Here is a 24,528-nt window from a genome sequence, read left to right as displayed (position 1 = left end):
ACTGAACACTTACTGGCATGATCAGGACATGTCTCCCCCCAGCTTGTACATGTGGAAGATTCCCTATTGCACACGGTCAATTTAAAGTTTAGCAAAACTAAGGCAATGCATTCACCTCTGCTCTCCGGGTTCCAAATTCATTTTGGATGACTCGGAGAACTGAGAGGAACTAAAAAGTTTTTGTTTTTTTTCCAAAAACTCCTTTCAAAAACCTTCAAAAGGTTATTTTCTTCAGGACAAAGCAGAAAACAATGGGGTACTGACTAATAATGCACACAGCCAGGCCAGTTTAATACATCTTAATTAGGAAAAGGTGCTTTTTCTACGGTGAAGTAGTTGTTTGCTTAGTCAAATATTCTTTATGTTCAATATGAAAGTCTGAGCTTTGCCCAGATACAGTCTGTCGACTTCAAGGCAGAACCATCTTTCTGTATGAGGCCGCCAAGTCTCAGATTTCTGCAAGCAAAAAAATATCTACCACACAAATATATTCTGAGCACCAGCCAAGGAGCTTATCTTAATTTTGGACTAGTTATAGCTTTTATTTTATCATTAAAACTTCTCTAACATCTGGAAATAACTTATTAGTTAAAAACCTGAAACCAAAGTAGCTCATAATATTATGCTTTTTACTGAAAAAGAAAAAACATTTTTTGGCCCTGCAAGCTTCTATCCCTTTAGATTTTAAAACTTAGGAAAGTCCCTTAAAATGCTTTTTCCTTTTGTAGTCTTAAAATTTTAATTCTTGAACTAATTTCAGTGATGTGAATAGCAGAATTTGGCCAGTTAACAGGTTATTGGGTTATTGGAACTCCATGTGAAGTGGTACATGTAATTTTATCCCCCGCCCCCTCTGCAAAGCAGGATGGGTACAGACTGAAGACAGTACTTACACTGGAGCGGAGAGTTGACCTACTTTGTCCAAAACTAACAGATCAAAGGAAGTCCTGTTAGAGTTAAGAAGTGAGGTGGGGCTCTTACTTTGATGGAGACCAACACTTAGAAACTAGAATGGTATTTTCTTCCTCATCTAATTCAGCATGGCTCTCACTAGAAAACAATAGTGTGGTTTATTTACTTGGATATTTGCTTTGAAGAGCGTTAAATTCCCCTTCCCTATGCTGTTAGTAGTTAAAACACCTCAGCTAGGTAGACTGCTTCTCCAAATACTATCCCAAACACATTTATCTTTGGAAAGAAAGATAACAGTTATAAAAACACTGTATCACCAAAAATGCAGTGATCTTCACAGAGGTGATCACATTCACACAATGAAGTGCAAACGCACATGGCCATTCAAATACAGAATTATAAAGACAGTGAAAAATACCCCAAAATAGCAATCTTATATATAAAATTTTATATTAAAATATTGCTCATAAATAATAGTTATGAATTTTATTTCCCTCTTTAAAATTATCTCTAGTAGTTTAGGTTAACATAAGACCTTATTAAGCTTCTATTGTTTTGACAGCTGAGTTACAATAGAAACTGGTCAATAAAAACACTGTAACAGTATATTTAAGTAGTCAAACACTGTAAAAGTTAAGGAGGGGCATTTAGTAAATATAAGAAAAAGTCCCCAGATGTAGCCGAATGATTAGCCCTGGACTAGAGCGATCTGCTTTATTAGGTAAAGATAATGAATATTATCTTATGTTTTGCAAGTACAACAACCATAAAAATGGACCACGACTTTCTTCAGGTGCTTTCTAGGTACATATGCTTAGCACAGCAACAGAGGACAAGGCGCAGGAGCCACGTCCGGTTCAATTGCTCGTGGGCAGGTGTGACCTCGCTCCTGTCCGTCCCACTTGGAGGCATGGTAACTTGGAACAGTTCTTGAGGAGTTGCTCGATGGCCACATGGCGGACATGGAGCTCCGACGCCAGAGAGTCTTTCTCTTGCACCTGCTGTGTCAGCTCTTCAAAAACTTCTGCGGGGATTCAAAGAGCGGTCTCACTGTTAGTGCGCAGAAAGCTAACGCCCAGACTCCATCTTAAGTAGACACAGGCACAGCGCATGGAGCAAATCTCACTAAGAAACAAATTTGATACCAGAGAAAATGGCTGTTTCCTTCTGAGCCTACCAGTGTGGATTGTCCTATCACGCGTCATATGGGAAACTGTGACGCCCAATGTTTTCCACCAAGTGCAAGTTAAGACTCTAAGTAAACACAGCACAAAGAGCAGCCGCCACTTGAGTCGCCTCTCCTTTATAACGTATAAACAGGCTAATCAATACATAATGACCTATGACATAAACACTCATTCACGTCCAGGTCTAAAAACTCCTCGGAGACCTGGAGATCACCTGGACTCCTGGCTCCTACTGTTAGGTGTGTGCCTGCCTCAGACGGGTAATCCAGACCTTGGACTTGGATGTTCGTTTATGGTAAGATCGGTAATAATGTGACCATCTCGCTGAAACTGGCAGAGCTGAATGAGGTGCTACTGTGAGGAAGAGAATAAACGTGCGCTGAGTGTGAGCTGGGCTTAGCAGTGTCACTTCTAAGGGTTTTCAGAACCCGTGTGCTTTAAGCCTGCTCATGAATGGACGCATCGTTTCTGTAAGCGACTTACAGGTATCCAGAGAATAACTATTTGTTTCACCTATGTGGAAGGAAGCTGGAAGAAAGGACAATAAATGCAGGTTTTCTTTCTTTCTTTTCTAAAGAAAACCCTGACTTATTTATGGACCAAACAGTATGTTTTGTTGGGGATCTGAAAAATAATCTACGCGGGTGTGCTGTGGTAGGCCCACAGAGATAGAAATAGGGAATAAAGAAAACAATAGTTATGTTTTACTCAGCAACAGTTGCAGCTGGTGGCCACAGGATTATGCTTTCAAACGTTCATCGTTTACACAGATAACCAGAGCTAGTACCACTGCCACCAGGAGCTCTCAGGACGGATACCCCAGAGAAGAAGTTAACAATACGATGGTAAAAGGCAGAGGTTAGCCGCACTCTCTATTCTACATAGATTACTTTTCCTGAAGGCCCCAAAGAAATTTAGCCACTACCTTTGCCTCAGAAACCTCAACAGGTCTCAGCGTCTAATTCCCAAATTTAAAGGCTGCCGATGCTAGCACTGCCCAATTCCAGGGGACGGGTAGGCGGTATCAACACTCTTACACAGAACAAGCACTGAGATGAGTCTTTACCCTGGATCTGCTGTTGGAGTTTTGTGCTCAGCTGCACCACTTCAGCAAGAGTCATCGAATTCACTGCAATACGAAAACACAATAACTGTTACCACACACAGCCTCGGAGAGCAGGCTGTCTGCCAGCTTCTTAGGTAAGGAACGGGAGGACAATTTCCCAACTCAACATTCAACGGAACCCCAGGTTTCTAACCACAAACCCCTCATGGGAAACACATTTATACACCACTGTTGTAACTCCTCCGTCCTCCACAGGAAACAGAGTTTGGAAAAAAGACGGTAGGTAGTGGGACGGTTGGATTCTGGTCTCTCCCACTTCCGTTTTTCTGAAGTACTAGTCACCGCCTATTCACGTTGACTTCTATTAAGCATTAATTAAATCATGACATGGGGCTTAAAAGGACAGTAAAATGTCTATCTAGCAAAACAACCTTTACATGAAGAATCAAGAACCTGTCTAAAGAACTATGTCAGGGTCCCTTCTGGATCTAAAATAACTTCCTCTAAAGCAATTAGAATCAACTTGGTGGGATTTTTGTAGAGAAGGCGCAGGTAAAAGAATGTATACTGGGCAATAGTTCCAGTTACATTAACAGAGGGAAGCCTCAACTTTCAAGTCAGTTGCTGATTCTGTACTATTTGGTCACGAATGAGGGCAAAGTGATAGTGGCAACGAAACCTGGTGTGTAACGGGATATATTCAAGACCACTCCAAAGAGGGTTTTAAGATATCTCGCTTCTGTTGAGGTCACTCTGTCACTTAAATGTATGTTCACCAAACCTGTCATTTTATGTTGTAATTCTACACACACCTTCCCCACACACATACCCACACCCACACGTAGAAAAAGAAAAGAAAAACCCAGATCAACTACAACCCAACCCTCCCCCCCAAAAAGCTGAAACCACATACTCCCTCTTCCCCTTTATCCTTCACACACGACTTACGTTCTTCTCGGCTGTACCGTGGATTCTGGGTCTGGACATTCCCCTCCGGAATGGAACTTGTCTCCTCTGTCTTCTGTGCCTGGTTGTGACTTCGAGCCCACAGTGCATCCGGATCTTCCAATATGCCAAGCCTGAAGTCTCTACCTTCCCTGTGCTCCAGGAGTCTTTGTGTGTAGCTGGAGATGCCGCCCGTGTTCCCAGCTATCCCCTTTGCCGAGTACTTTGGCACCTGAGAGTCAAACTGTGGGAGTAATTTCTTCTCTGGCTTATGCCTGAAATTAAATAGGCGATGCTGGGAAGATCTGGAGCACTCGGAATCCAAACCCAGACTTTTATTTTGGGCATGCTGCATAATCCAGTTGATCTTCTTACTCAGGATGGTTTTAACTCCTTCGTTCCAAGTGCTTTTGGAAAGCTTGGAACGAGAACAATCCTGGTTTGCAATTAAATGGTATTTTTCAAAGCAGTCTTTATGGCCTCTCAATGATTTGGTGTGTAGAAGATTAGACTTTGGTACTCCTATAATGACAAGAAGACAAAAAAAAAAAAAAAACCTCAAGAAGTGCTCACATGTTTTTAATAAAACATCAGTTTAACAAATTTTTATACAATACATTTGCAAATTTGAAGCAGGTAAATACTAAATGTAGCCTCATCTGTGTTTCCGTTTAGCTTTATATTAAAAATATTCTTATTGATTTACTGTATTTGTGCACCTGCATCTGTATGTATGTTTACATAGACTAGTTTGTGTACTCATGGAGGCCCAAGTCCAACCAAGTGTGTCTCTCTGGGATTGTCCTCCATTCCCGTTTAAGACAGAACTTGGAATTCAGTGGACAGTTGGTCTGGTCCTCCCCTCCCATCCCCCAAGCCTCATCTTTTCAGTCTAGAGATAGAAATCAGGTCCCCACACTAGACTGAGTCACATCTAACTCACAAGCAATGTTTGCCCTTGCTTTTGGTGGCATGAATGAGCCATAAAGCAGCCCAGGCAGGGCAGGAGAGCGTGCCCCAGTGGTGTGTTTGTGGGAGAGCTGGTGGGACAAGCTGTTCAGATAGCTCCCAGGTCCAAATCCAGGGCTTTGAGTTGATCCACCCCAACATCTACCCCATCATCGGATGGCTGGAGTGTGTGGAGTTCCACAGATTCAAAACTACACAACCTCCATGACACAGGGCAACACCAGCTTATCTGAGAGTCCCAGCGATGTTTCAGTATTGATGGTGTGGCAGAAGCCTGAGGCCTCATACCAGACCAACAACTCAATGCGATGAATCGTTGCAATCAGAAGTGTGGCCAAAAGAGTGTACTGTTGACACACTACAGCTTCCACAAACAGATTTTCCTTTTCTCTGTTGTCAGGGAGGTTGCAAGTGTGGAGGGTGGGTACAAGGAGGGGAGAGATGAGTGGAACTGGGGTGCATGATGGGAAATTCACAGAACCAATAAGTAGTTAAAAAACAAAAACCAAAGAGGAAGATATACGTTAAGCATATTCCTTATATCAAATCCACACCCATGGCCCATTCCCTCGTTCCCAATTCCTCCCCCATTATTCCACCATTACTCCCTGACTTTTCTTTCAAAACTCCCACCGAGCCCACTTAATACTTCCAGTGAGTACGGGCACAGCCTTTCTTTATGTGAAGAAACGGCCCTGGCCAGCAGTCACCAATTGCTGATAGAGACATCCTGACCCCTCTCCCCTCGCACCCAGCTGGACTTTGCTTTAATCTTGTGTATGCTGCCATAGATGCTGTGAGCTCATGTGTGGAACTCGAATGTCCCAGACAAAAACAAGCTAACATCAGGAAGGAAAAGGCCTTATATATACATATACATGCCTTACAAATGTAATGAACTGTTCCACTTATTTTGTAAGAAAATCAAAATGTCTACGATTCCCACAGTTGAACTTTACACTTACTAAAACTCATCAAGGCAACTTTGTCTTCTAGAAAAAATGAATCACACAGGATTATCACCTGTACAGCACTTAATACATTAGCTGGTATAAATTTAACTCACAGGTATTCATGACACACTAAAAATAATGGAAATATTTTGATTCTCTTTTTATCATTCCCAGGTTTTTTTTTTTTTTGAAGCTTTCTTGAAATATAGGATAAGCTTTTCAAATTCAAAGTGTATTTCAAAATAGCCATATATTTTTATAATCCAAGACATATCATTAATGTCAAACAGGGCTCCCTCTCTACTGAAGGTAAATCTTGGCTGCGGAGTTTTAAATGAATGCCTGCCAGAATGACACTGTCTGAATTTGCATGAGAATAGTTAGGATACCCACGGAGGTGCTAGGTTTCCAGCAAAAACCAACAAAACACATTGAAAAGTTATGTTCCTTATTCTCGCCTAAGTTCAAAAGCTCAAGTTGTAGTTTTATTAATTGAACTTGAAAGTCTGGTGAGTAATAGGATAATTTGTGTTTCAGTGGTATAAAGTAAGAATAAAAGCGTAATGCGAGCTAATACCAGGACTCATCAGCTTGCTCCAAATCTCATGTCAGGCAGCCCATCAGTTCCCCACCCTGAATACACGCTTTGTATAACCTACAACGTTTGCTCATAGATGGTCCTGTAGGCTCCCAGAATTCATTGTGCCAGAATAAAACTCCTCTGCTTCCCTTCTCGAACTCCACTTACTCTGGGAGGGTGGAAACCTGATTGCTCAGGACAGAGACTGGAGGGAGCATCTGTCCCGAGAGCTGCTCCTGTCCCATGGTTAGATGTCCTGCTATTCATTTTAAAGGGGTCTCCTCCTCCACCTCCTCCTCCTCCTCTTCCTCCTCCTCTTCCTCCTCCTTCCTAAGCATCTTAAACCCTCTTCACTCACTGCAAACCTGGGCATCATCTAGCTAGTCCCCACTTTCTCTAAGAAGCTTTCTCTATCCAGCACACCTAGGTTAGCTTATTACACAAGATTTTACAACAGCCTCTTTCACTGGCTTTTATTTCTTGCCAGGTAAGTTCTGTGTAGAAAGGGGCCATTATCTACCTTACTCATAGGCATCTGGAGTCTTAGTGTCTGGCACTCCATAAAAAGTAGTTAAATGCATCAGAGAAAGTTAAATGAGTATGTAAAACGCAGCAGCAGCAACAATAGCTATATAAGCCCTATTTTACCAGATGTCACAGAGAGACTACTTCACTGTGGTCTCACCCATCTTACTTAAAGAGTACTGGGAAGTTTGGGCAGCTTACTCGGAGCATAATTATGGGCATCTTTCAGTGAAGTCATTCCCATACTTAAGTCCAGAGGCCTGCCAGTCTAAGGAAGTGGTGAATGGCGTTAATACACACAGATTAATGGGCTGTCTCCCAAGAAAATCATAAGGTTTCTTCATTATATGTTTTAAATAGCAATTTATATAAGTATACAACAAGGGCTGATTCACAGAAACTACCACCTATCCAGTGACATCTGATGCTTTAATAGTTTAGGTCAAATTATAATAAAAAATTAATGTCACTGAATTTTAAAATTCAATGGGAAAATGTGTGTAAACACACTTTAACTATCCCATTTACTAGCAAACTGAAAAGTAAAACAATAATGCCATGACTACCTTATATAATTAACTTTTAATATAGAAAAACGTGTCTCAATATAAAAGCAACATGCCTGCCATCTTATAAAAACTCTTCAGTGATTATGCTTTTTTCTAATCTACTATTTTAAATTAGAGCATAGGAGAAGAATTCATGTCTGTTACGAGATACCTCAGGACTGAAGATGCAATGGAGAGAAGCTGAGGCATGTCATTTGAAAAGTTATTTGATGGAGGTATAACCTTGGTCGCAGTGGAGACCCCAGGATACTGGAGGACAGCAGGAGGTATGGAATGGAGCTGTCCTGAGCCTCCAAGACAGCATGCTGTCTTAGTTACAGTTGTACTGCTGTGAACAAACACCATGACCAAGGCAACTCTTATAAGAACAACATGTAATTGGGGCTGGCTTACAGGTTCAGTGGTTCAGTCCATTATCATCAAGGTGGGAGCATGGCAGCATCCAGGCAGGCATAGTGCAGGAGGAGCTAAGAGTGCTACATCTTCACCCAGAGGCTGCTGGGAAAATACAGACTTCCAGGCAGCAAGGAGAAGGGTATTTAAGCCCTTGCCCACAATGACACACCTATTCCAACCAGATTACACTTCCCAGTAGTGACTCTCCCTGGGCAAAGCATAAACAAACCATCACATAAGCTACGGATGCGAAGTCAGAGAAGTGGAGCTGCCAAAGCCCTTCGGTGCCAAGGTCACCAGTGAGTCCCAGATGTCAGGCACTGAGCTACCAAGTTTTGGAATGACACTGCTGGACTTTGTCTTTATGTAAGTGTAATTTTATGGCATTTTCCTTCCTTCTTGGAGTAATAAAGTATTTAACCGACTTTGGGTTTTTCAGGAGCCTAAACTTAAGATACTTTGTAATTTTAAAGATACACGGAACTTTTAAATGATGGGGGATTAAAAAAGAAGAAAAAAAAAAAAACTATAGCCCTTTTAAGCCTGTACTATATTTTATACCATGATATTAACATAAGATCTTGGTGATAAACAAGAAAGGAAAGGTTATAGTCTGAAGTGCTGTGCCAAAGCCGACAAGGAATGAGTTGTCACAGCTTTAGCTGCCAACTTGACGGAGCTGACAAAGCAGTAGAAAACATGCCACAACACAGAACTTTTTACTTAAGCTTTTCTTCTATGTTCTGAAAACTCTCCTGATAACCCCTCCGGCAGGTTGTCCTCACAGTTACATCCTTTGATTCTCCCTTTAAAATAAAACTGCCAATATTAAAGCCCACAGAGGGCCCAAAACTACTCAAATGTATTTACCTGTCACTCTTAAAATTGAGGGTATTCCTGGGCCTTTATTTAACCTGCTTACTGTGGGAATACAGTGCTTCTTTACAACAGAGACAATGTTCCAAAAGTCATTTTTTGAAAAGTCATAATTGCAAAAACTCTTAATGAGTTGTCCGTCCATCCATCCATCCATCCATCCATCCACTCACCCACCCACACACCAACCCATCGATCCACCCTTACCTATTGCAGATCGTATTATGATTAACTCATAGTGAAATGAACTAAGCAAGTAGTCTTTGGAGGCTGGCCAGCTGGTTCTGTCAAGAATCCCAGGCTTGTACACTGCCCCACCCCACAGCTTTACCTCATGCATTCTTCAGTCACATTATCTGTCTACCAGGTGTACATTTACTTATCAAATGGACCCTGTTTTGATTTTTTGGGGTTTCCTATTAGCAGGATTGTGAACTTTTTTTCTTAATCAGACAATAGAGTTTAGTTATGACTTAAGTTTCAGGTTATTAATACTTAGTAAAATAATGTAAGCATATCACCTTCATATAAAACAATCATTTGTGCAGTAATAATCAGTAGTATTGCTTCCAAATGTGTTTTTTTATTTTATTTTTTTTAAAGTGGTGGTTCATACTGTGGCCATTAGATAATTTCCAGGATTTAGAGTGATTTGTTTTGATAAATTCACCTTGGTTGCTAAGAGAGAAGTACTTACACATGTTAAATCATACCATGCTTGCTTAAGCAACTGCTAATTATAAAAAGAAGTAGATGTGCATTACAGCTGCAATCGAAAAGATTAAAATGAACGAAAGTCCACTTCTTGGTTTTTGAGGGGCAGCTATTTTTGATAAATGAAATGGAAGCCCTGTCTGTAGAGATGGCGTGCACACAGGGCCCATACAACACTCTTTGTTTGGTCTCCAAATATCTTAAAAGAAAAAAAAAAAAAACCCACTACACTCACAATTCTTGATTGCTGTTGTTAAATCAGCCACCGGCTTATACGGAAGGCAGGCAACTTCATGAGAACAAAGAACATGTTCTTCAAATCAAAACAGTCCACACCAGTGTCTGACTGGATTCACGCTTCTTTGTGACCTCAAAGGCTCTTAAGCCAGGTGAGGTCACTTGGAACATCTGTTACAACAGAAGTGTATTTGTCTGGATTAACTCCTTAGAACGACGCTTTGACACACCTAATTTGACTATATTATCATGCATTAGTTGAGTGAGCACTGGGCAAACTATGGTTCAATAAGATATTACCATTTTATATACGATGAGCACAGATGTAGGAGGAGGGGTGTTCAGGTTGTCTATCCAGTCATGGAACAAAAAGGTAAGGCAGGCCTGGATCCAAATAGGTCCTTCCTAAACTCCAGCACAGGCCCCTTCTAATAGTTCACAGTGCCAGAGGGAATGGTGTGATAAAGGAGAGCCCTATTCTTTGACCGCTCAGATGTTTAGCTAACTCAAGAGTCATTTAAATGACTGAATTATAGCCTGCAGTGTTCAAGGTCTTGACATTAGAAAGCAAGGTTACCCAGCACCTTGGCTCGGGTTAGCAGATGGAATTATTGGCGATCACACCGAGGCAGCACACAGATGGGCTCAGCAACTGCCCCATGTATTTGAGAACCAACAACTTAGGAACGACACACAACAGGTGGTCTTAGAAGGTAGCAGATTTCAGCTCAGGGCTGGTTACACCAGGCTCAAGTTTTTGTGTGCTAAGAGGACTGAGCGCGTAATCAAATCAGCTTGCTTCAATAAATGAACCATGAGGAAGAGCTTCAGTAAGCTAAGAGTTCAGAGAAGGCACGTTAAAATACAAGCCGCAACACAAACCAAGTACCAGAGAAGCCAAAGGAGAGGTGGGTTCATGTATTGACAGTGTGCAACGAGCTTAAAACCAAACAAAACAACAACAGAATTCTCTCTCCCAGCGAATTCTACTTTTTCATTTTAACAGTTGGAAAGTTAGAGAAGCACACCTACATAACAACTGTTTATTACTAAAAGAGTACCAAAAAAAAAAAAAAATCCCATATGCGATTCTACTCTAATTTGGATACTTATTAATTTTTTTTTTTTTTTTTTTTTACCAGTGATAGCCAACAGAACTTTCTGTGACGCTGCTCATGCTGCGGCTAAGCTCCTAAATAAATACTCTAACCTCCAGTCACGTCGGGATTCAGTGTTAGAAATGAGGTCAGTGTGACCTGGGAGCTCAACTCTGAATTTGACTTCATTTTCATTTATTGAAATCTAACCATGCTGGTCAGGCTGCTGACTTGGCCAGGACAGCGCCTCTACAGACATGCATGAACCCCACCGCAATCTCTTTGAAAGCCTCACTCTAGCGGAGGACAAGTTCGAAACCACACAGAATTAAACAAAACAAATAAAACAAAAAAACTAGGTCTGCTTTTCAAGAACATTAAAACGCATTACATTCAGACAATTTAAAGTGGCACAATTAAGCAAAATTACACTAAGCAAAGTTTTGAGCTGACAGTCCAGTTTCTTTTCAATCCCCTGAATTCAAGTTTTCTACTAAGTGCATTTAATACATTGTTCTAACATTTGTGCTATTTTGTATGTGAGGTTAACATATAACACAAAATTAAGTTATAAAGCAAGACAGCACAGCTATGGGCAAACAGAGTTAGTTGGCAGTTTTAACCATCCACTGCGGTGGTGCATATAGGAACACCAACTTTCAGGAAGACGCACAGTGTCTCCATGGTAAAGTTATAAAGATGAATGTTATTTGAAGACACCCTGACATACACTTTCATAGAACCAACCACACTAACCCAGAAGTCGATCTGAAACTGTGGTGGAAACTGTGGCTTGTGCCAGGTAGTGAGTGGCACTATTAGGACGCATGGTCCTGTTGGAGTAGGTGTGTTCACTGTGGTCATGGGCTTTACTACCCTAGTCCTAGATGCATGGAAGCCAGTATTCTGCTAGCAGCCTGCAGATGAAGATGTGGAACTCTCAGCAACTCCTGTACCATGCCTGCCTTGATGATAATGGACTGAACCTCTGAACCTGTAAGCCAGCCCCGATTAAATGTTGTCCTACTGAGAGTTGCTTTGGTCATGGTGTCTGTTCACAGTAGTAAAACCCTAAGATAGAAAGTAAGAATCACAACCATGGTTCTTCTCCTCAGTCACTGTCTCCCCAGCCAAGGTTCAGACTGAGAAACTGATTTTCTTACAGGTAAGAGAAACAAGTGGCTCCACATTCCTACTATAAAACATCACTTCTACACATCCATCTCTTTGCTTACACTTGAACCACAGACCCTCATGTTCCAGGTACGTAGTTTTAAGTGTCTTGTGACATCCCTCAATTATGCTGTTGAAAGCTAAAGCTAGAACCTGTGTTTCAGACCAACCTGAACCACACCAATGTGGCATTTTGGCAGTAGACAACTCATCTTCCCTTTACTTTCCTCACAGTTATATAAATACTTCTTTTTATACTATTTCTCAATGGAGATGAGCACAGGAACCTATTAATGTTGGAGCAGCAACCCACTGACAAAACATTTTATCTTAGGCGGAATAACCACCTTTAAGTAGTGGCGATCTCTCATAACTACCTCATCATAATTCCAGGGTCAAAAATAACTTTGAGCTAAAAGAACAGGTTAGGAAACTACGGAAACCAACTGTTCGCACAATGAAACAAGAATGACTACTAAATGACAGCATACGTGGTGTCAATTTAGTAGTGTGGGAAGACATTAAAGCACATGATAAGCCTACCTTTGGTGCTTATATCTTCTCCTGGGAATTTAAGGTGCATCACGGCAGGAATTTCGGCAGGCAAGTGACAGAGCCGTGACAGAGTGCTTCAGTCCTGATAAACTGGAACCTAAGCAAGCAGCTCCCAAGGGGATACTGGTACTTTAAAAACGCTGATGTGTTAAGAGTTCCCTTCTGACTAGAAAGAGGGTTCCTCATGTAGTGAATGAAAACACTGGGTGGTAATGGCGTGGGCCTTAACTTTTCCTTTCTAAGCACAACTCCCCTTCCCAAGTCTTCACCCCAGAAAATCCAGCAGTAGAAACAGAAGAGAAACACCCTGGGTGATTACGAACCCTTCTGCTCTTTTTGCTTTCCATATTTGGACTATCTTGTTTGAGAAAAACAAAGCCACTTACATTTTTCAGGAAAAAAAAATCAAAACACCACAGAAATTTCTGAAAAGAGATATAATTTAGTCTGAATATGAACATCAGCATTCCTTAGTTCAAGACAAATTAGGCTTAGGTTCTGTGCCACGTTTCAATCAACTAAGTAAAACAAGAAAGACGAAGGCACTGAAAGTAACACATTCTCAAAGCATATTATATAAAAACTTTTGCGAGTACTTTCTCTAACAATGCATCTAGCAGAGCATTTAACCTCAAGGAAATACAGGTGACCCCATTACCCCTAAATGTAAAGTCATAACCAAAACAGTGTTTTATTTACCTGTCAATCCTTGGTGGAGAACCAAGAAATAAAAGGGACACCAGAGAAAAGTTGCTAAGTGAACACCGTGTACACTGTTGCTTTCGACTTAAAACAACCAACATGGCTGGCCCTGTTGCAAGAGGAGGTGGGGACAGATGCAGAGGTGGAAAACCTATGACAGAAAGGCCAACTCCTCAGCCCTTCAAACTTTTAACATCCACAGAGCATGAAGCTACAGTGTTAACGGAAAAGGGGCCCAGTAATCCAGTAACAGCACTGCCTAGGAGAAAACTTCTTCAGCCCAAAGCACTCCACTGTATTTTATCACATACCACACTCTCCCACTGAACTCACACACTAGATCCATCACTTCCTCTCGGCCCTAGCACAGCTCTCTCTCTCATCATGATCTTATTCTCATTTAATACATACTCCAAGGGCTCAGCAATCAACACTCAAGGAGGAGATATACACAGCATTTAGGACACCGGGCATCAAGTAACCAAAGGCATAAATAAAACCGAGACTGGAAGAAGGGAATGGAGTCTAGAGTTATATTGGAGGGGGAATGAGGGCAGGGGCAGTTAAAAAGTTAAGAAGGCTCCTAGAATCCTGGGCTTGGTAGTACAGGATATGTATGTGTGTGTATATATATATGTGTACACACACACACACACACACGTATATATCCCAACTATAGAAAAGGTTGCCTTAGGATGACAGCAAGTTCACAGTCAGCTTGGTTTACTGGAAGCTCAAGGCCTGCCTGGAAAATTAGGGAGACCTCACCTAAAAAACAAAACAAAAACCAAACAACCCAACCAACCACCCACCCACTCACCCACTAAAAAACAAGGGGTGGGATACAGTTCACTCGCCTGGCACAAGCCAGGTCCTAGCTTTAGTTCCAACACTTAAAAAAAAAAGTACTGGGGGTGGGGTATGATAAGAATACGATCAGAATTAACTAAAAAGTATCTAATCAAGTCCAGCATGCTACATCCGGGAGCTAGGAACTTGACCCGGAAGAAATGGAAAGGGCAGGCTCCCTGACTGGTCATACTGAGGGAGACACCTCAGTGTGGGCGGAGCGGTGAGCGAGAAGAAAGGGATGGTTTCTGAAAGAAAACTCAACGAGTTTTGACTGAGCAGCGATAGGGGATAAGCGGAAGCGGAAGTGAGAAGCCTACTTCCGGCCCGCGGCTGACTTGCTTTAGCAAGGGAGAGCTAAGGTTGGCTGCGGTGCACGGCAGAGAGCAGTGCTTCGTTCGACTTTATTTCAGCCCTAACTCTTCATTTCCTGTCCTCATTTTCTTCCCAGGCTATGATTCTGTGCGTGTAATACAGAAACCACCTTTTAATCCTGGGCGGTTGACTTTTATCTACGATCTGTGAAAAGTTGTTCATGATTTCAACCGTGACACCTGTATCTGCTGCTGGAAATAATTCTGTCCCAAGTATTGAGCACTTCCAGTTTAGATCTAATGTTTTTGTATGTCTCATAACACGTTTCACTCCTGGCTACTGGGACGAATCAACTACAGTTTTGAGCTAGAGAATAATTTTTGTGTGATTGTTATTAATAATTATGATATTATCAACAGGGTGCTCTAGGTTTTGTGGTCCACATGCTTGTTTTGATCAGATTTCAAACCAGTCAATATTATCTGCACCGAGAGTGCCCACCTGTCGGCTGCAGCATCCAGAAGGAACCTAGAAAAGCGTTCTAAGACAGCCTGCCCAAACACTGTTTTTACAGTTAACTAAGTTAATTTCTAAGTTAACTAAGATAACTAGACACAGTGCTAGCTGTACTGTGATGTTATTCTGAAGGGAAGTTAAAGTTCCTTGGTTATATTAGTTAAGACTCGCAGCTGTGAGTAGATTCCAGAAAGACCTTATGTAATTTGGTAAATAGGCCAATGTTTCCTTGTGGGTCAGTTTAGAATTAAAATCTTAAGGGCAATTCTCTAAAGTTCTGGCATGGCCTTAGGAGGGACAGAATGACAGGGCCAGCAGGCATGGGAGTAGGGCTTGTTGGTGTAATAATATATGTATTTTCATGGTCTTCCTTCAAGGAATGTCTTCCCTGTAACATTAATGATGCCCACGATGATCCGAGACAGCATGAGCATAGGTCGCTAAAGTGTGGCTAATGTTTTAGCAAAATGGTTAAGTGCTGGGACCTTCAGGTTAGCCCTTAAGGCTTCGGAAAAGGACTCTAAAAGCATGAGTTCCCAAATACATAATTTCTTATATATGCAAAAATATAAGGATACAATGTGAATTAAGGGTTTTCACAATGAGTCAGGTTGTCAGATAGACAGACAGAGACAAATGCAGGCAGATTCCTGAGTTCAAAGTCATCCTGGGACAGGGAATTTAGGTACAGGTGTGGTAGAAATGGTATGATCAGGACGAGGTCCCACAGCCAGTTTACTGACTGTTTGGCAGAGGCAGGCAGATCTCTGAATTCTTTTACAATGTTAAAAAAAAAAAAAAGTGTGCTTGCGGTCTCCTAAGAATTAAGGGGTTGGGGTCCCGAAATGCCAATTCACAGTATCATCAGAGGGAAACCTGGAGTAAATGACGGGATTAGAATGTAGAATAAAAGACTGGGCTTATGTCTGCAAGAGATGAGCTATCCAGAGGATTTAGAAGAGCCAGAAAGAACTACTTGGAGAACTGTTCTGAGTGGAACAGAGAGAGAAAGCAGGCCGGAAAGCTCTCTCCAGCAGAGCCTAGGCCACCAAAGCTTCAACCCACGATTTGATTTCCAGTCCTTTGTTTCACTGCTCCCAGACACCCCTTCCTTAGAACCTCTCTCCAAGCTGAGGCTGGTCCTTGGCATGCTTCCACGTTAATTCACCAATTAAATCCTCATCCACTGTTCTGCTAGTCCTGTTATGGCTGAACATTCACTGGTCTTTAATGGAAAAGCTGCAGGAGACAAAGACACCAGGGAGTCCCCGCGGGAGCAAAGTGGACAGACTTCCATGAAGAAGAGGGTGAGAAGAAGAGAAAGGAAGTTTAATACTGAGGCAGGGGCGGTGATATATACGCCTTTCATCCCGGTAGGTGGGAAGCAGGGACAGGTAGACCTGTGCCTGTTCAAGGCCAGACAGGACTGCCAAACCTACACTGCAAAATCCTGTCCCGAAACAAAGGCAAATAAAACAGAAAGGAGGCATGGTGAACGGTCCGCTCATTTGAAAGAGCTTTTGTTTGTGTGAGACAAGGTGTGGATCTGTCTCTTTCGCCGGTCTCAGACACACCACAATCTTCCCGCCCCAGACTGCTATGCTCAGAAATTATGAGCCATGGAGCCCACCTGAGAAATTTAACTTTTTAAAGGACTTTGACTGCAGTGGTTTTGTGGAGATATTTTCGAATCATTCAACAAGGTATATAAACCTTTACCTCTCCATGCTTCAATTCCAACAGCAGACAGGAGGGAGGACGGCAGTCCAAAATGACATATGGCGCGGAAGAATTTACCTTCAGACTCGAGGTCCCAGGTGCTCACAGATTACGTAAGTAAAGATGTCTAAAATTAGCTGCACATATAGACTGTTTGAGGGGGAAGGGAGGGAAATAGAAGGCAATCTGCTAGATATTAGCATATGCAAGGTCACCAAAGACCAGGGGGCGAGGTTAGACAGGCAGAGCACAGCAATACAATTATATTGAACAAAACAAACACAACACAGGGCGAGCAAAGCAGCCTGTAGGACCAATTAGTGACAATGGGAAAACCCGGAGTGGAGTGACAAGGTGTGACACTCACTGTTACAGAAAGGCTATCTCCATTACAGGGAAGGTGGCACTATCATAGAATGTCACCACCGCAGACAAGGTGCCACTGCCATAGGGTGCTACTATCAGAGAGTGTGAGCCACAGTTGAAGCAATGCAACTGTAAGGACGTCAAAGAAACATCCTTTGCCCAGTGGCTGCAGCTCTCAGCCCTGGCCTCAGAGCCCTACCTGGGTCTGTGCCCTTTTACTATGTGACTGGAGGACAACTCCACTCACTCGGGTCCCTTCATGATGTCCTCATGCACAGATGAGGACAACATTATTTCTGCTTGGCTAAGATGGAAGAAACCGACTTGTTTGCTTACAACTGCGGGATTCCACTTAGCAAGTCCATAACATTAAGAGCTTGCAATCCCGCCCATCCCCCTTTTTGCTGCAGTTTTTATTTGCTTCAGTGAGAGGAAGTGTTACTCATTTCCTGTTGCATATGCAGATGAGCGTGAACCTCTCCACCACAGTGCTCAGTCTCACGGCAGTGGGGATTCCCGTGTGTTGGTCTGGCTCTGGACTTCTGAGATGGTTTTGTTAGCAGATGAGAGTGGAGTTTCACTGCCGGTGGGCTGAAATTATAGAAAGTTTCCAAAGAAAAGCAGCTGCAATTAAAAAGGCGCATGATCAAGGCTTGTCTGAACTGAACCCCGTGGGGGCGGAGCTAGGTTCAAATTCTTACCCCTGACCCAGTTACAGTAGCCTATTTTCATTATGTAAACTTGTCTCCTCAACTTTCTAGTCTCAGTTATTCAAGAGTCTAGGCTAAGTTTTAAAGTTTGGATTACCCACACATGTTGGTCATGAAGGTTTATTTGTTGGGATTTCATCTGGGCCTATGTAAGTCAACTATTCTGGAGTGGGTATTTGTCACAGAAAAAGAAGTTGGGGGTGAGAAATATGGCTGTATCTGTAAAGTACCTTCGGTGTAAGCATGAGAAATGTTTGAACCCTATCTTAAAAGCTAGGCTTGGTGGCACAGTCCTTAGCCGGGGCACCGGAGAGGCAGAGAGCTACAGTCAGTGAGCTCCACATAAAATCAGCTCCACGGAAACTGACATTCAGTGAAAGGCCCTGTCTCCAAAAAGAAGGCAGAGTGATCAAGGCAAGTCCCTGGCCTCAACCCTTAGCCTGTACCTGAATGTAGGTGTTACCCAACATGTGAAAACAGATGCCCAGACAGAAGAAGTTAGGAAGTCTGGGGTTGACAGCTTGAGCAGAAAGACCCGAGCTTTTGTTTACCTCTGTTTACCTCGCTTAGCATTACTCTGCACAGGAGCCATGTTTACAAGGGTGCCTGTGTACTGAGGAGACAACTAATAAGACTGGCTACACAAACACCTCCCCAATTTCACCACACAGAAGCCAAAACTGTTTCTATTATAGTTGACACCAATTAGTGCACAGATCAATCTTCTGGCCCTGGGGCTGAACTGCATGGAAGTTTGGTGGATAATGGGTGCATTGTGAAGCTCAGCATGCAGCCATACTTAAAGAGGTCTTGTCAAAAAGCTGTAAGAATTTTCAAAAAAAAAAAAATATTTTTTTTTTTGGCCTAGCTCAGTCCATAAAACATGGTAATTAATCCAACTCCCAAGGAGGAGTGCCCCAGAAATTTATTATTGGGTAAGAACACATGAAATTAAACCTAAGTAATTTAGCTGGTATATTTTAAGCTTGGGACTATTCCCTAGTTATCTCTCTGCCTCTGCTCGGGAGAGACTAATGGCCCCCCTCTCCCTGGGTATGTCTTTATGAGATGGTCAGCTGCTGAGACAATCAGCCACTTCTCAGGCCATTCTTTCAGGGATTAAAAAAAAAAAAAGAAGAAGCAGTTAAGAGGGAAAGATCCCCGAAAGCACAGAAACAGCAATAGGCTTCACACTTAGATGAACTAAAAATAATATTTTTAGTTTATCTTTTAAACACCTATTTTGATTTTATGTGTATGTTTTTTTTTTGCCTGCAAGTATGTATGTGCACGGTGTGTGTGTGCCTGGTGCCCACAGAGGCCAGAACATAGCGCCGGGTCCTCCCAAATTGGAGTTCGAGATGGCTGTGAGCCATCTTGTAGGTTCAGGGAATCAAAACTCTGCACTTCCCAGTTAAGTAACTTAAGCTTTCCTTCTTATAGTGAGCACCTGCGCTCTCAAGGCTGAGCCATCTCTCAGGACCCTGCTTTTAGTCAACCCTAATACACGGCGCTGCCACCACGGGATGGGACCAAGAGAACGAGGCTGTGGTGAGGTTTGTTGCTTCCTGGCCCCGAGCAGTAGATCTGTCTGCCTGAGCAGGAAGACGCTGGCACTTAGAGTAGGTATGTATGGAGTAAGAACAGAAGACCTTCAACAGTAAACAACCACTTCCACTTTTTAAGTGGAAGCAAAGACTTTACACCAACCAGTGACGGAACAAAGTTACAGTAAAAAAACACCTCAGGATGAACAGTAAAGGTAGACATGGAGCTTACGGATGCTTTACAGGAGAAAATACAGATTCTTCTTGCTAGAAAGATTCAGGAACTGAATTTCCCTCTGTTTCCATGAAAGAACAAGAAATTAGGGAGGACAAACAATAGAGAAATAAACACAGAGAAGCCAGATACACGCTTACCCGTCCGATAGCAAAGGCAGCTTAGATGACAACCATGCAGGTTCAGCTATCTAACTGTTCTATCTGTCACCATAAGAAAGAAAGCTTGTTATCTGTCTGGGAAGCAGAGTAACTCCTGCTTCCTGGGATCCACTCCCAAGATTGTTACTGGCTTTTGTACATTACCATTGTTCTACTGCAGCCCCCCCCCCCCACCTGGCTTCCATTTCGGGACTAGAGGCGGTTTGGTTATTAAGTAGGTTAGAGAATCTACCACAGTAAACTAGATGCCTGGGAGTGTACTGGTCACTAACACTGAATGCAAAATTCTTAGAGTGCTTGAGGAGGTGATCCGACCCTAGCCCTAGACCCTCGCCCTCTGACTGTACACCTGTCTCCTAATCTTACAAGTGTACACTTTATCCTGGTGGTGAGTCATGGGCTACAAAAGTCACCCTTGGGAACAGTTATTGACTGAAGCCCTTGAAATACGTGTTTCAGCTTTTGAAGAATAGGACCACGCTTTGAAAACATAAACGTTAGTCAGTACTCAGTTAGTATTTCCCTTTAAACACTGTGAAACCACAGGAAAAAGACAACTCAGAGGCATGCCCAGAATCCAGAGTGCCTCCAGTAAGGTCAGCCTGTGTGAGGTCAGTGCTTTGTCTTTCTTTGTCTCTGCTGCAGAGATCCAGGCAAGCACATGGTTCTTCAACAAGAGGCTCATTATCAGGAGGCCAGTGCTCTTCTGATGTAAACAATCTAAAGTATAGAAAATGGAGCCTACTACAAATGTGTGAACTAAAACCTAGCCCGACTGCTGTGGGTCTCCCCTACTTGGACTCTTTGCAGAAAAAGAGAAAAGGAAAAAAAGAAAAAAGGAAAAAAAATGGTTGAGAGATAATTTAAAGTTTCATAGCTAACAGCAACATCACCACACTCCAGACAAAACTAAACCAATAATGTTCTATTCAAATGTCCCTCTTACAGCCCTGTCATAGAAAGGGAACTACAGTAACTCAAGACACTAACAATGCTGACGAATATACCCCATCTTCACTTCTTCCCACTGATTTTAAAGACGCGTGGAATGTGTATGTGGTGAGTGCCACAACTCGCCTCAGAGGACAGCTTGAGGGAACTGGTTCTTTCCTTCCACCATGTGAGATCCAGGAATTAACTCAGGTCCTGAGGCTTGGCATCAACTGTCTTTCCCTGCACTACGCCATCTTGCCAGCCCTCCATTGATTTTTTTTTTTTAATAAGACCTAGGTGGGTACTGATCTAAAACCCAACACTGGTGGAAATCTTTTCCCCATCTACCCACAGCAATATGACAACGTTAAACTAAACAGATGTTTAGAACAAACTGGTCACCAGTGCAGTAAAAATGGAGATACATTTGTTAGTAAGGTCCTGATGCTCCAGACAAACCGAAAGCTTTTTAAATTCCACTTTTTACACACTCGGGGGCTGAAACAGTTCTAATTCAGATTGAGAACCATTGTTGTCCTGTAGACTAACAGACAACTGTTGTCTCAGGAACACAGGACTGGGGCCATCTTTACACATCAGGAGCAAAAATGCTCCCAAGTGTTAAAAGGCACCTTCAGGAGGCTAGGACCATCATTATGAAAACCGAGGTCTCTGCAGTGAAGTTTTATATGGCATGGCAGTTTACCCCCCCCCCCCCCCCCCCGCCAATCAGGGAAAGCTGCCTGAACCCAAAACTTCCAGTATCCATCCCATAACTACCTATTGACAGTAGATCAATGGGACTGAGGTCACATCCACAAGCGCCAGATGGCCCAGCTTCGAAGCCCAGGACTCCATTACTAGCGATGTGCGTTCAAACTGCACTTCCTAAGTCTCCCAGGTTCCATTCCATCACATTCAAAGAGTAGCCACAGCAGGCAACCCAGAGCTATTTTGAATGAAGATAATCCAGTAAGACGCTTAGTGCCACGCTTGGCACAGATGTGCTCCCAGGAACATTTGCCTGACATACTGCAACCCCGCCAGATCTCAGGCTCTTCCGCAGGGGATCATCCCTGATGTCTTTGCCCTTCTCAAATGTAAACTTCTAGGGAAAACTGTTTGCAAAGAGCGGGAGCGTGTCCTCTCCCTGCGGCAGGGGAGCACAGGCAAAAAACTCTCCACACACACACACACACACACACACACACACACACACAAATCACGCTTCAAAGTCATGCTTTTAAAACTGTCTGTCATCACCAGCTTTACTAAAGCCAAAGTATCAAGCATTCTACTTAGCCCACAGAAATTCTATGCTGCTCCAAGGCACACTATCTGGAAGCTACACGTCTGAGTAACAAGTCCCGACAGGAACGTCATGATGACAGTATGTGTGTTTAGCAATAAGAATATTTTGTACCCCTTAATAGGAAAAAAAAAAAGATCGTGAAAAATCGCTAAAAGACAAAATGAAATGTTGTTTTGAAACCGAAACCTCAAGCATCTAGGGTTTTCTCCCCCAAAATATCTAGTATCTATCTCCACTGATACATCAGAACCTCAAAATTCAAGTTACAAGCGAATTTTATTTGGGGGGGGGGGAATTTTAAGGTTTCTCTTCAGTGTGATTCATAGATACGCAAAAAGATTTGGGGTTTCACTGTGACAATGTGAAGAGTAAGGTTACATCCCATGTTTCCTGGAAAACAAGAGACTGGAAACAGGGCCCACTTAACCTTCAGCAAAAGATTTAGTTTCCAAAGAGTTTCTTTTACACAGTCTCACAATGATACTGGTATCAAGAAAACTTAAAAGCCCCTTTGGTTTAGTAAAGGAAGTTATTTAAGATTTTATATAAAACACTTACAAAAATTCAAAGTTAATTAAAATTCAGCACATGATAGGAAAATAGACTAAGAGTTTGTGCCGAAAGAAATAAAATTACGCCTGCCTGTGTACAGTCATGTTGATTGTTAAGTACGAGAGAGAGGTGCTAAAAATCTTTTGCCAGATGATCCCTACACTTCATTTCATATTCGTGAAAACGAGCTCAACACTGTTTTAAAGACAAAGACTTTTCTAACTCTAGCTTCATTTCCAGAAAACCTGAGCAGATACCCACTTACCACAATCTCTAGGCTTTGAAGCAATTTCAGTGTAACCTTCAGGACCCTCAGCCTAAGTTGTACAAAGTACATGGCATGCAGTTAAAACGGCAGTATTCTTACCCTCGAGATGTAGCTCAAAGCAAATGTGGCAGAAGGAAAGCGTGTCTTTGTCTGTCCCCAGTTTACAAACACTGCAAATGTTGTCATCGTTCAAATCAATGTTTACAAACTGCTCCTCTTCGTTCATAGTGCCCCTATGAGGAAAGAGAGAAGGGCAAGTTACACAACGGCAAGAACTTGCTTTATGGCCTGCAGTCCTGACCAAAAAAAAAAAAAAAAAAAAAAAAAACACGAAAAGGAGGCGTTTGCCCCAGCCAGGCAAGCATCGCCATGCTTGGAGTTACAGCATCACAGTTTTACTGCGAAGAAGCACAGGGATAGAAAAGGGGCTGCCCATAGGAGACACCCGCCGCCCAGGTCGCGCCGGCAGACACTGGGTCTGTCAACCAACTTCGGGCCGGTCGCGGTGGCCAGAAGGAGCCGCTGGGACACGGGCTTTGCCAACTTCTGGGCGAGCGCCTGGAGGCGTTCCGCTAACTCGGTTACCCGGCTCCGTCGCGGCAGGACGCACGTGGGGACGAGGACACCCGGGAGTGAGTGATCGGCTCACGTCGGAGACTCCACAGCCACGGAACGGAGGGTCCCGGGGGCGCCACTCGAGGGTCGTGTGCGTCCGGAGCGGCGTGGGATCCGTCTCGTCTGTCCGTCCGTCCCGGCAGCGGTCGGTCCTGCGCACCAGAGCGGCTCAGAGAAGGACCTCCTACCGTCCGGCTCCGCGGGCCGCCGTCCGCGCGCCACGATCCGCACTATTGTTTCCGCCGCCGCCGCAGCGCAGACGGCAACGCGCTCCGCCCCGCCCCGGCCGCCTGCGCCACCCCGAGCCGCCCACGGGGAGAGCGCCGGGGCCAGCCCACAGCCCCGGGGCCCCACGTGCCCGCCCCGCCACGAGCAGTGCAGCCACCCTCCGCCCTCCGGAGCTCGCCCTGCGCCCCCGTGCACAACTCCCCCCACACCCCACCTCCGCGGCGAGCATCTCGCGCCCCTCCGCGTGGCGCACATGGACCGGTCCGGCCCGCCTCCCTCCAGCCCCTGCAAACTCCATGCACTCGCCGGTTGCCGGAGTGGGCTCACCGCGAATGCTGGGGGGTGGGGGAGTGGAGCGCACACACGCGTGGGGAGTGGATTGCTTAGGAACTAGGGAGCCTGGACCACGTACTATCTCTGAACTCCCGTTTCACGTTGGTTGACTTCCTGAATGAGATAAAAAGTTGGCAATTGAGGTATCCCGACTTCGGTGTAATCCTAGAAGCAGAGCGTCTTTTCCTTCTGATGATGTCTTGATGGGGCGCTCCTCCCCACGATGTGGTACATCCCAAGCACCTCCACGGATAACATTCCCGAGGCCCCGCCTCTTGTTTTTATGTCCACCCATTTCTTAAACTTTTTTTAGTATGTAAATTTACTTTCATCATCTGCTTGACTCCTTAAGCCTTGCCTAGGCCACAAGTCTACGCAATACTTTCAGTTACGTTTGCTATTAGTAGTCTTTC

The 24,528-nt window shown here is 43.5% G+C and overlaps 1 protein-coding gene across 1 annotated transcript; it reads right to left on the bottom strand.

Moving 5' to 3' along the window:
- Positions 1-1,546: 1,546 nt before the first annotated feature.
- Positions 1,547-23,580, bottom strand: LOC308422985 (protein EURL homolog). Its single transcript, XM_080919593.1, has 5 exons — positions 23,525-23,580; positions 23,039-23,172; positions 4,114-4,632; positions 3,166-3,228; positions 1,547-1,936 (listed from the first exon to the last, which is right to left on the bottom strand). Exons 2-5 carry the CDS (start codon positions 23,163-23,165, stop codon positions 1,770-1,772), a joined length of 876 nt encoding a protein of 291 aa, XP_080775719.1. The 5' UTR covers positions 23,166-23,172; positions 23,525-23,580; the 3' UTR covers positions 1,547-1,769.
- Positions 23,581-24,528: the final 948 nt, after the last annotated feature.

The sequence above is a fragment of the Micromys minutus genome (genome assembly GCF_963924665.1).
Source record: "Micromys minutus genome assembly, chromosome: 7".
Taxonomy (NCBI): Eukaryota; Metazoa; Chordata; class Mammalia; order Rodentia; family Muridae; genus Micromys; species Micromys minutus.
This window is presented reverse-complemented; position numbering and strand designations above follow the sequence as displayed.

Excerpts from the sequence above, each read along its gene's own strand:
- LOC308422985 (XM_080919593.1), bottom strand. The coding sequence starts at position 23,165 with ATGAACGAAGAGGAGCAGTTTGTAAACATTGATTTGAACGATGACAAC. Across the intron at positions 4,633-23,038 it reads CTTTGAGCTACATCTCGAGG|GAGTACCAAAGTCTAATCTT; the intron begins GTAAGAATACTG and ends TTGTCATTATAG. Across the intron at positions 1,937-3,165 it reads ACTCCAACAGCAGATCCAGG|AAGTTTTTGAAGAGCTGACA; the intron begins GTAAAGACTCAT and ends GAATCCCCGCAG.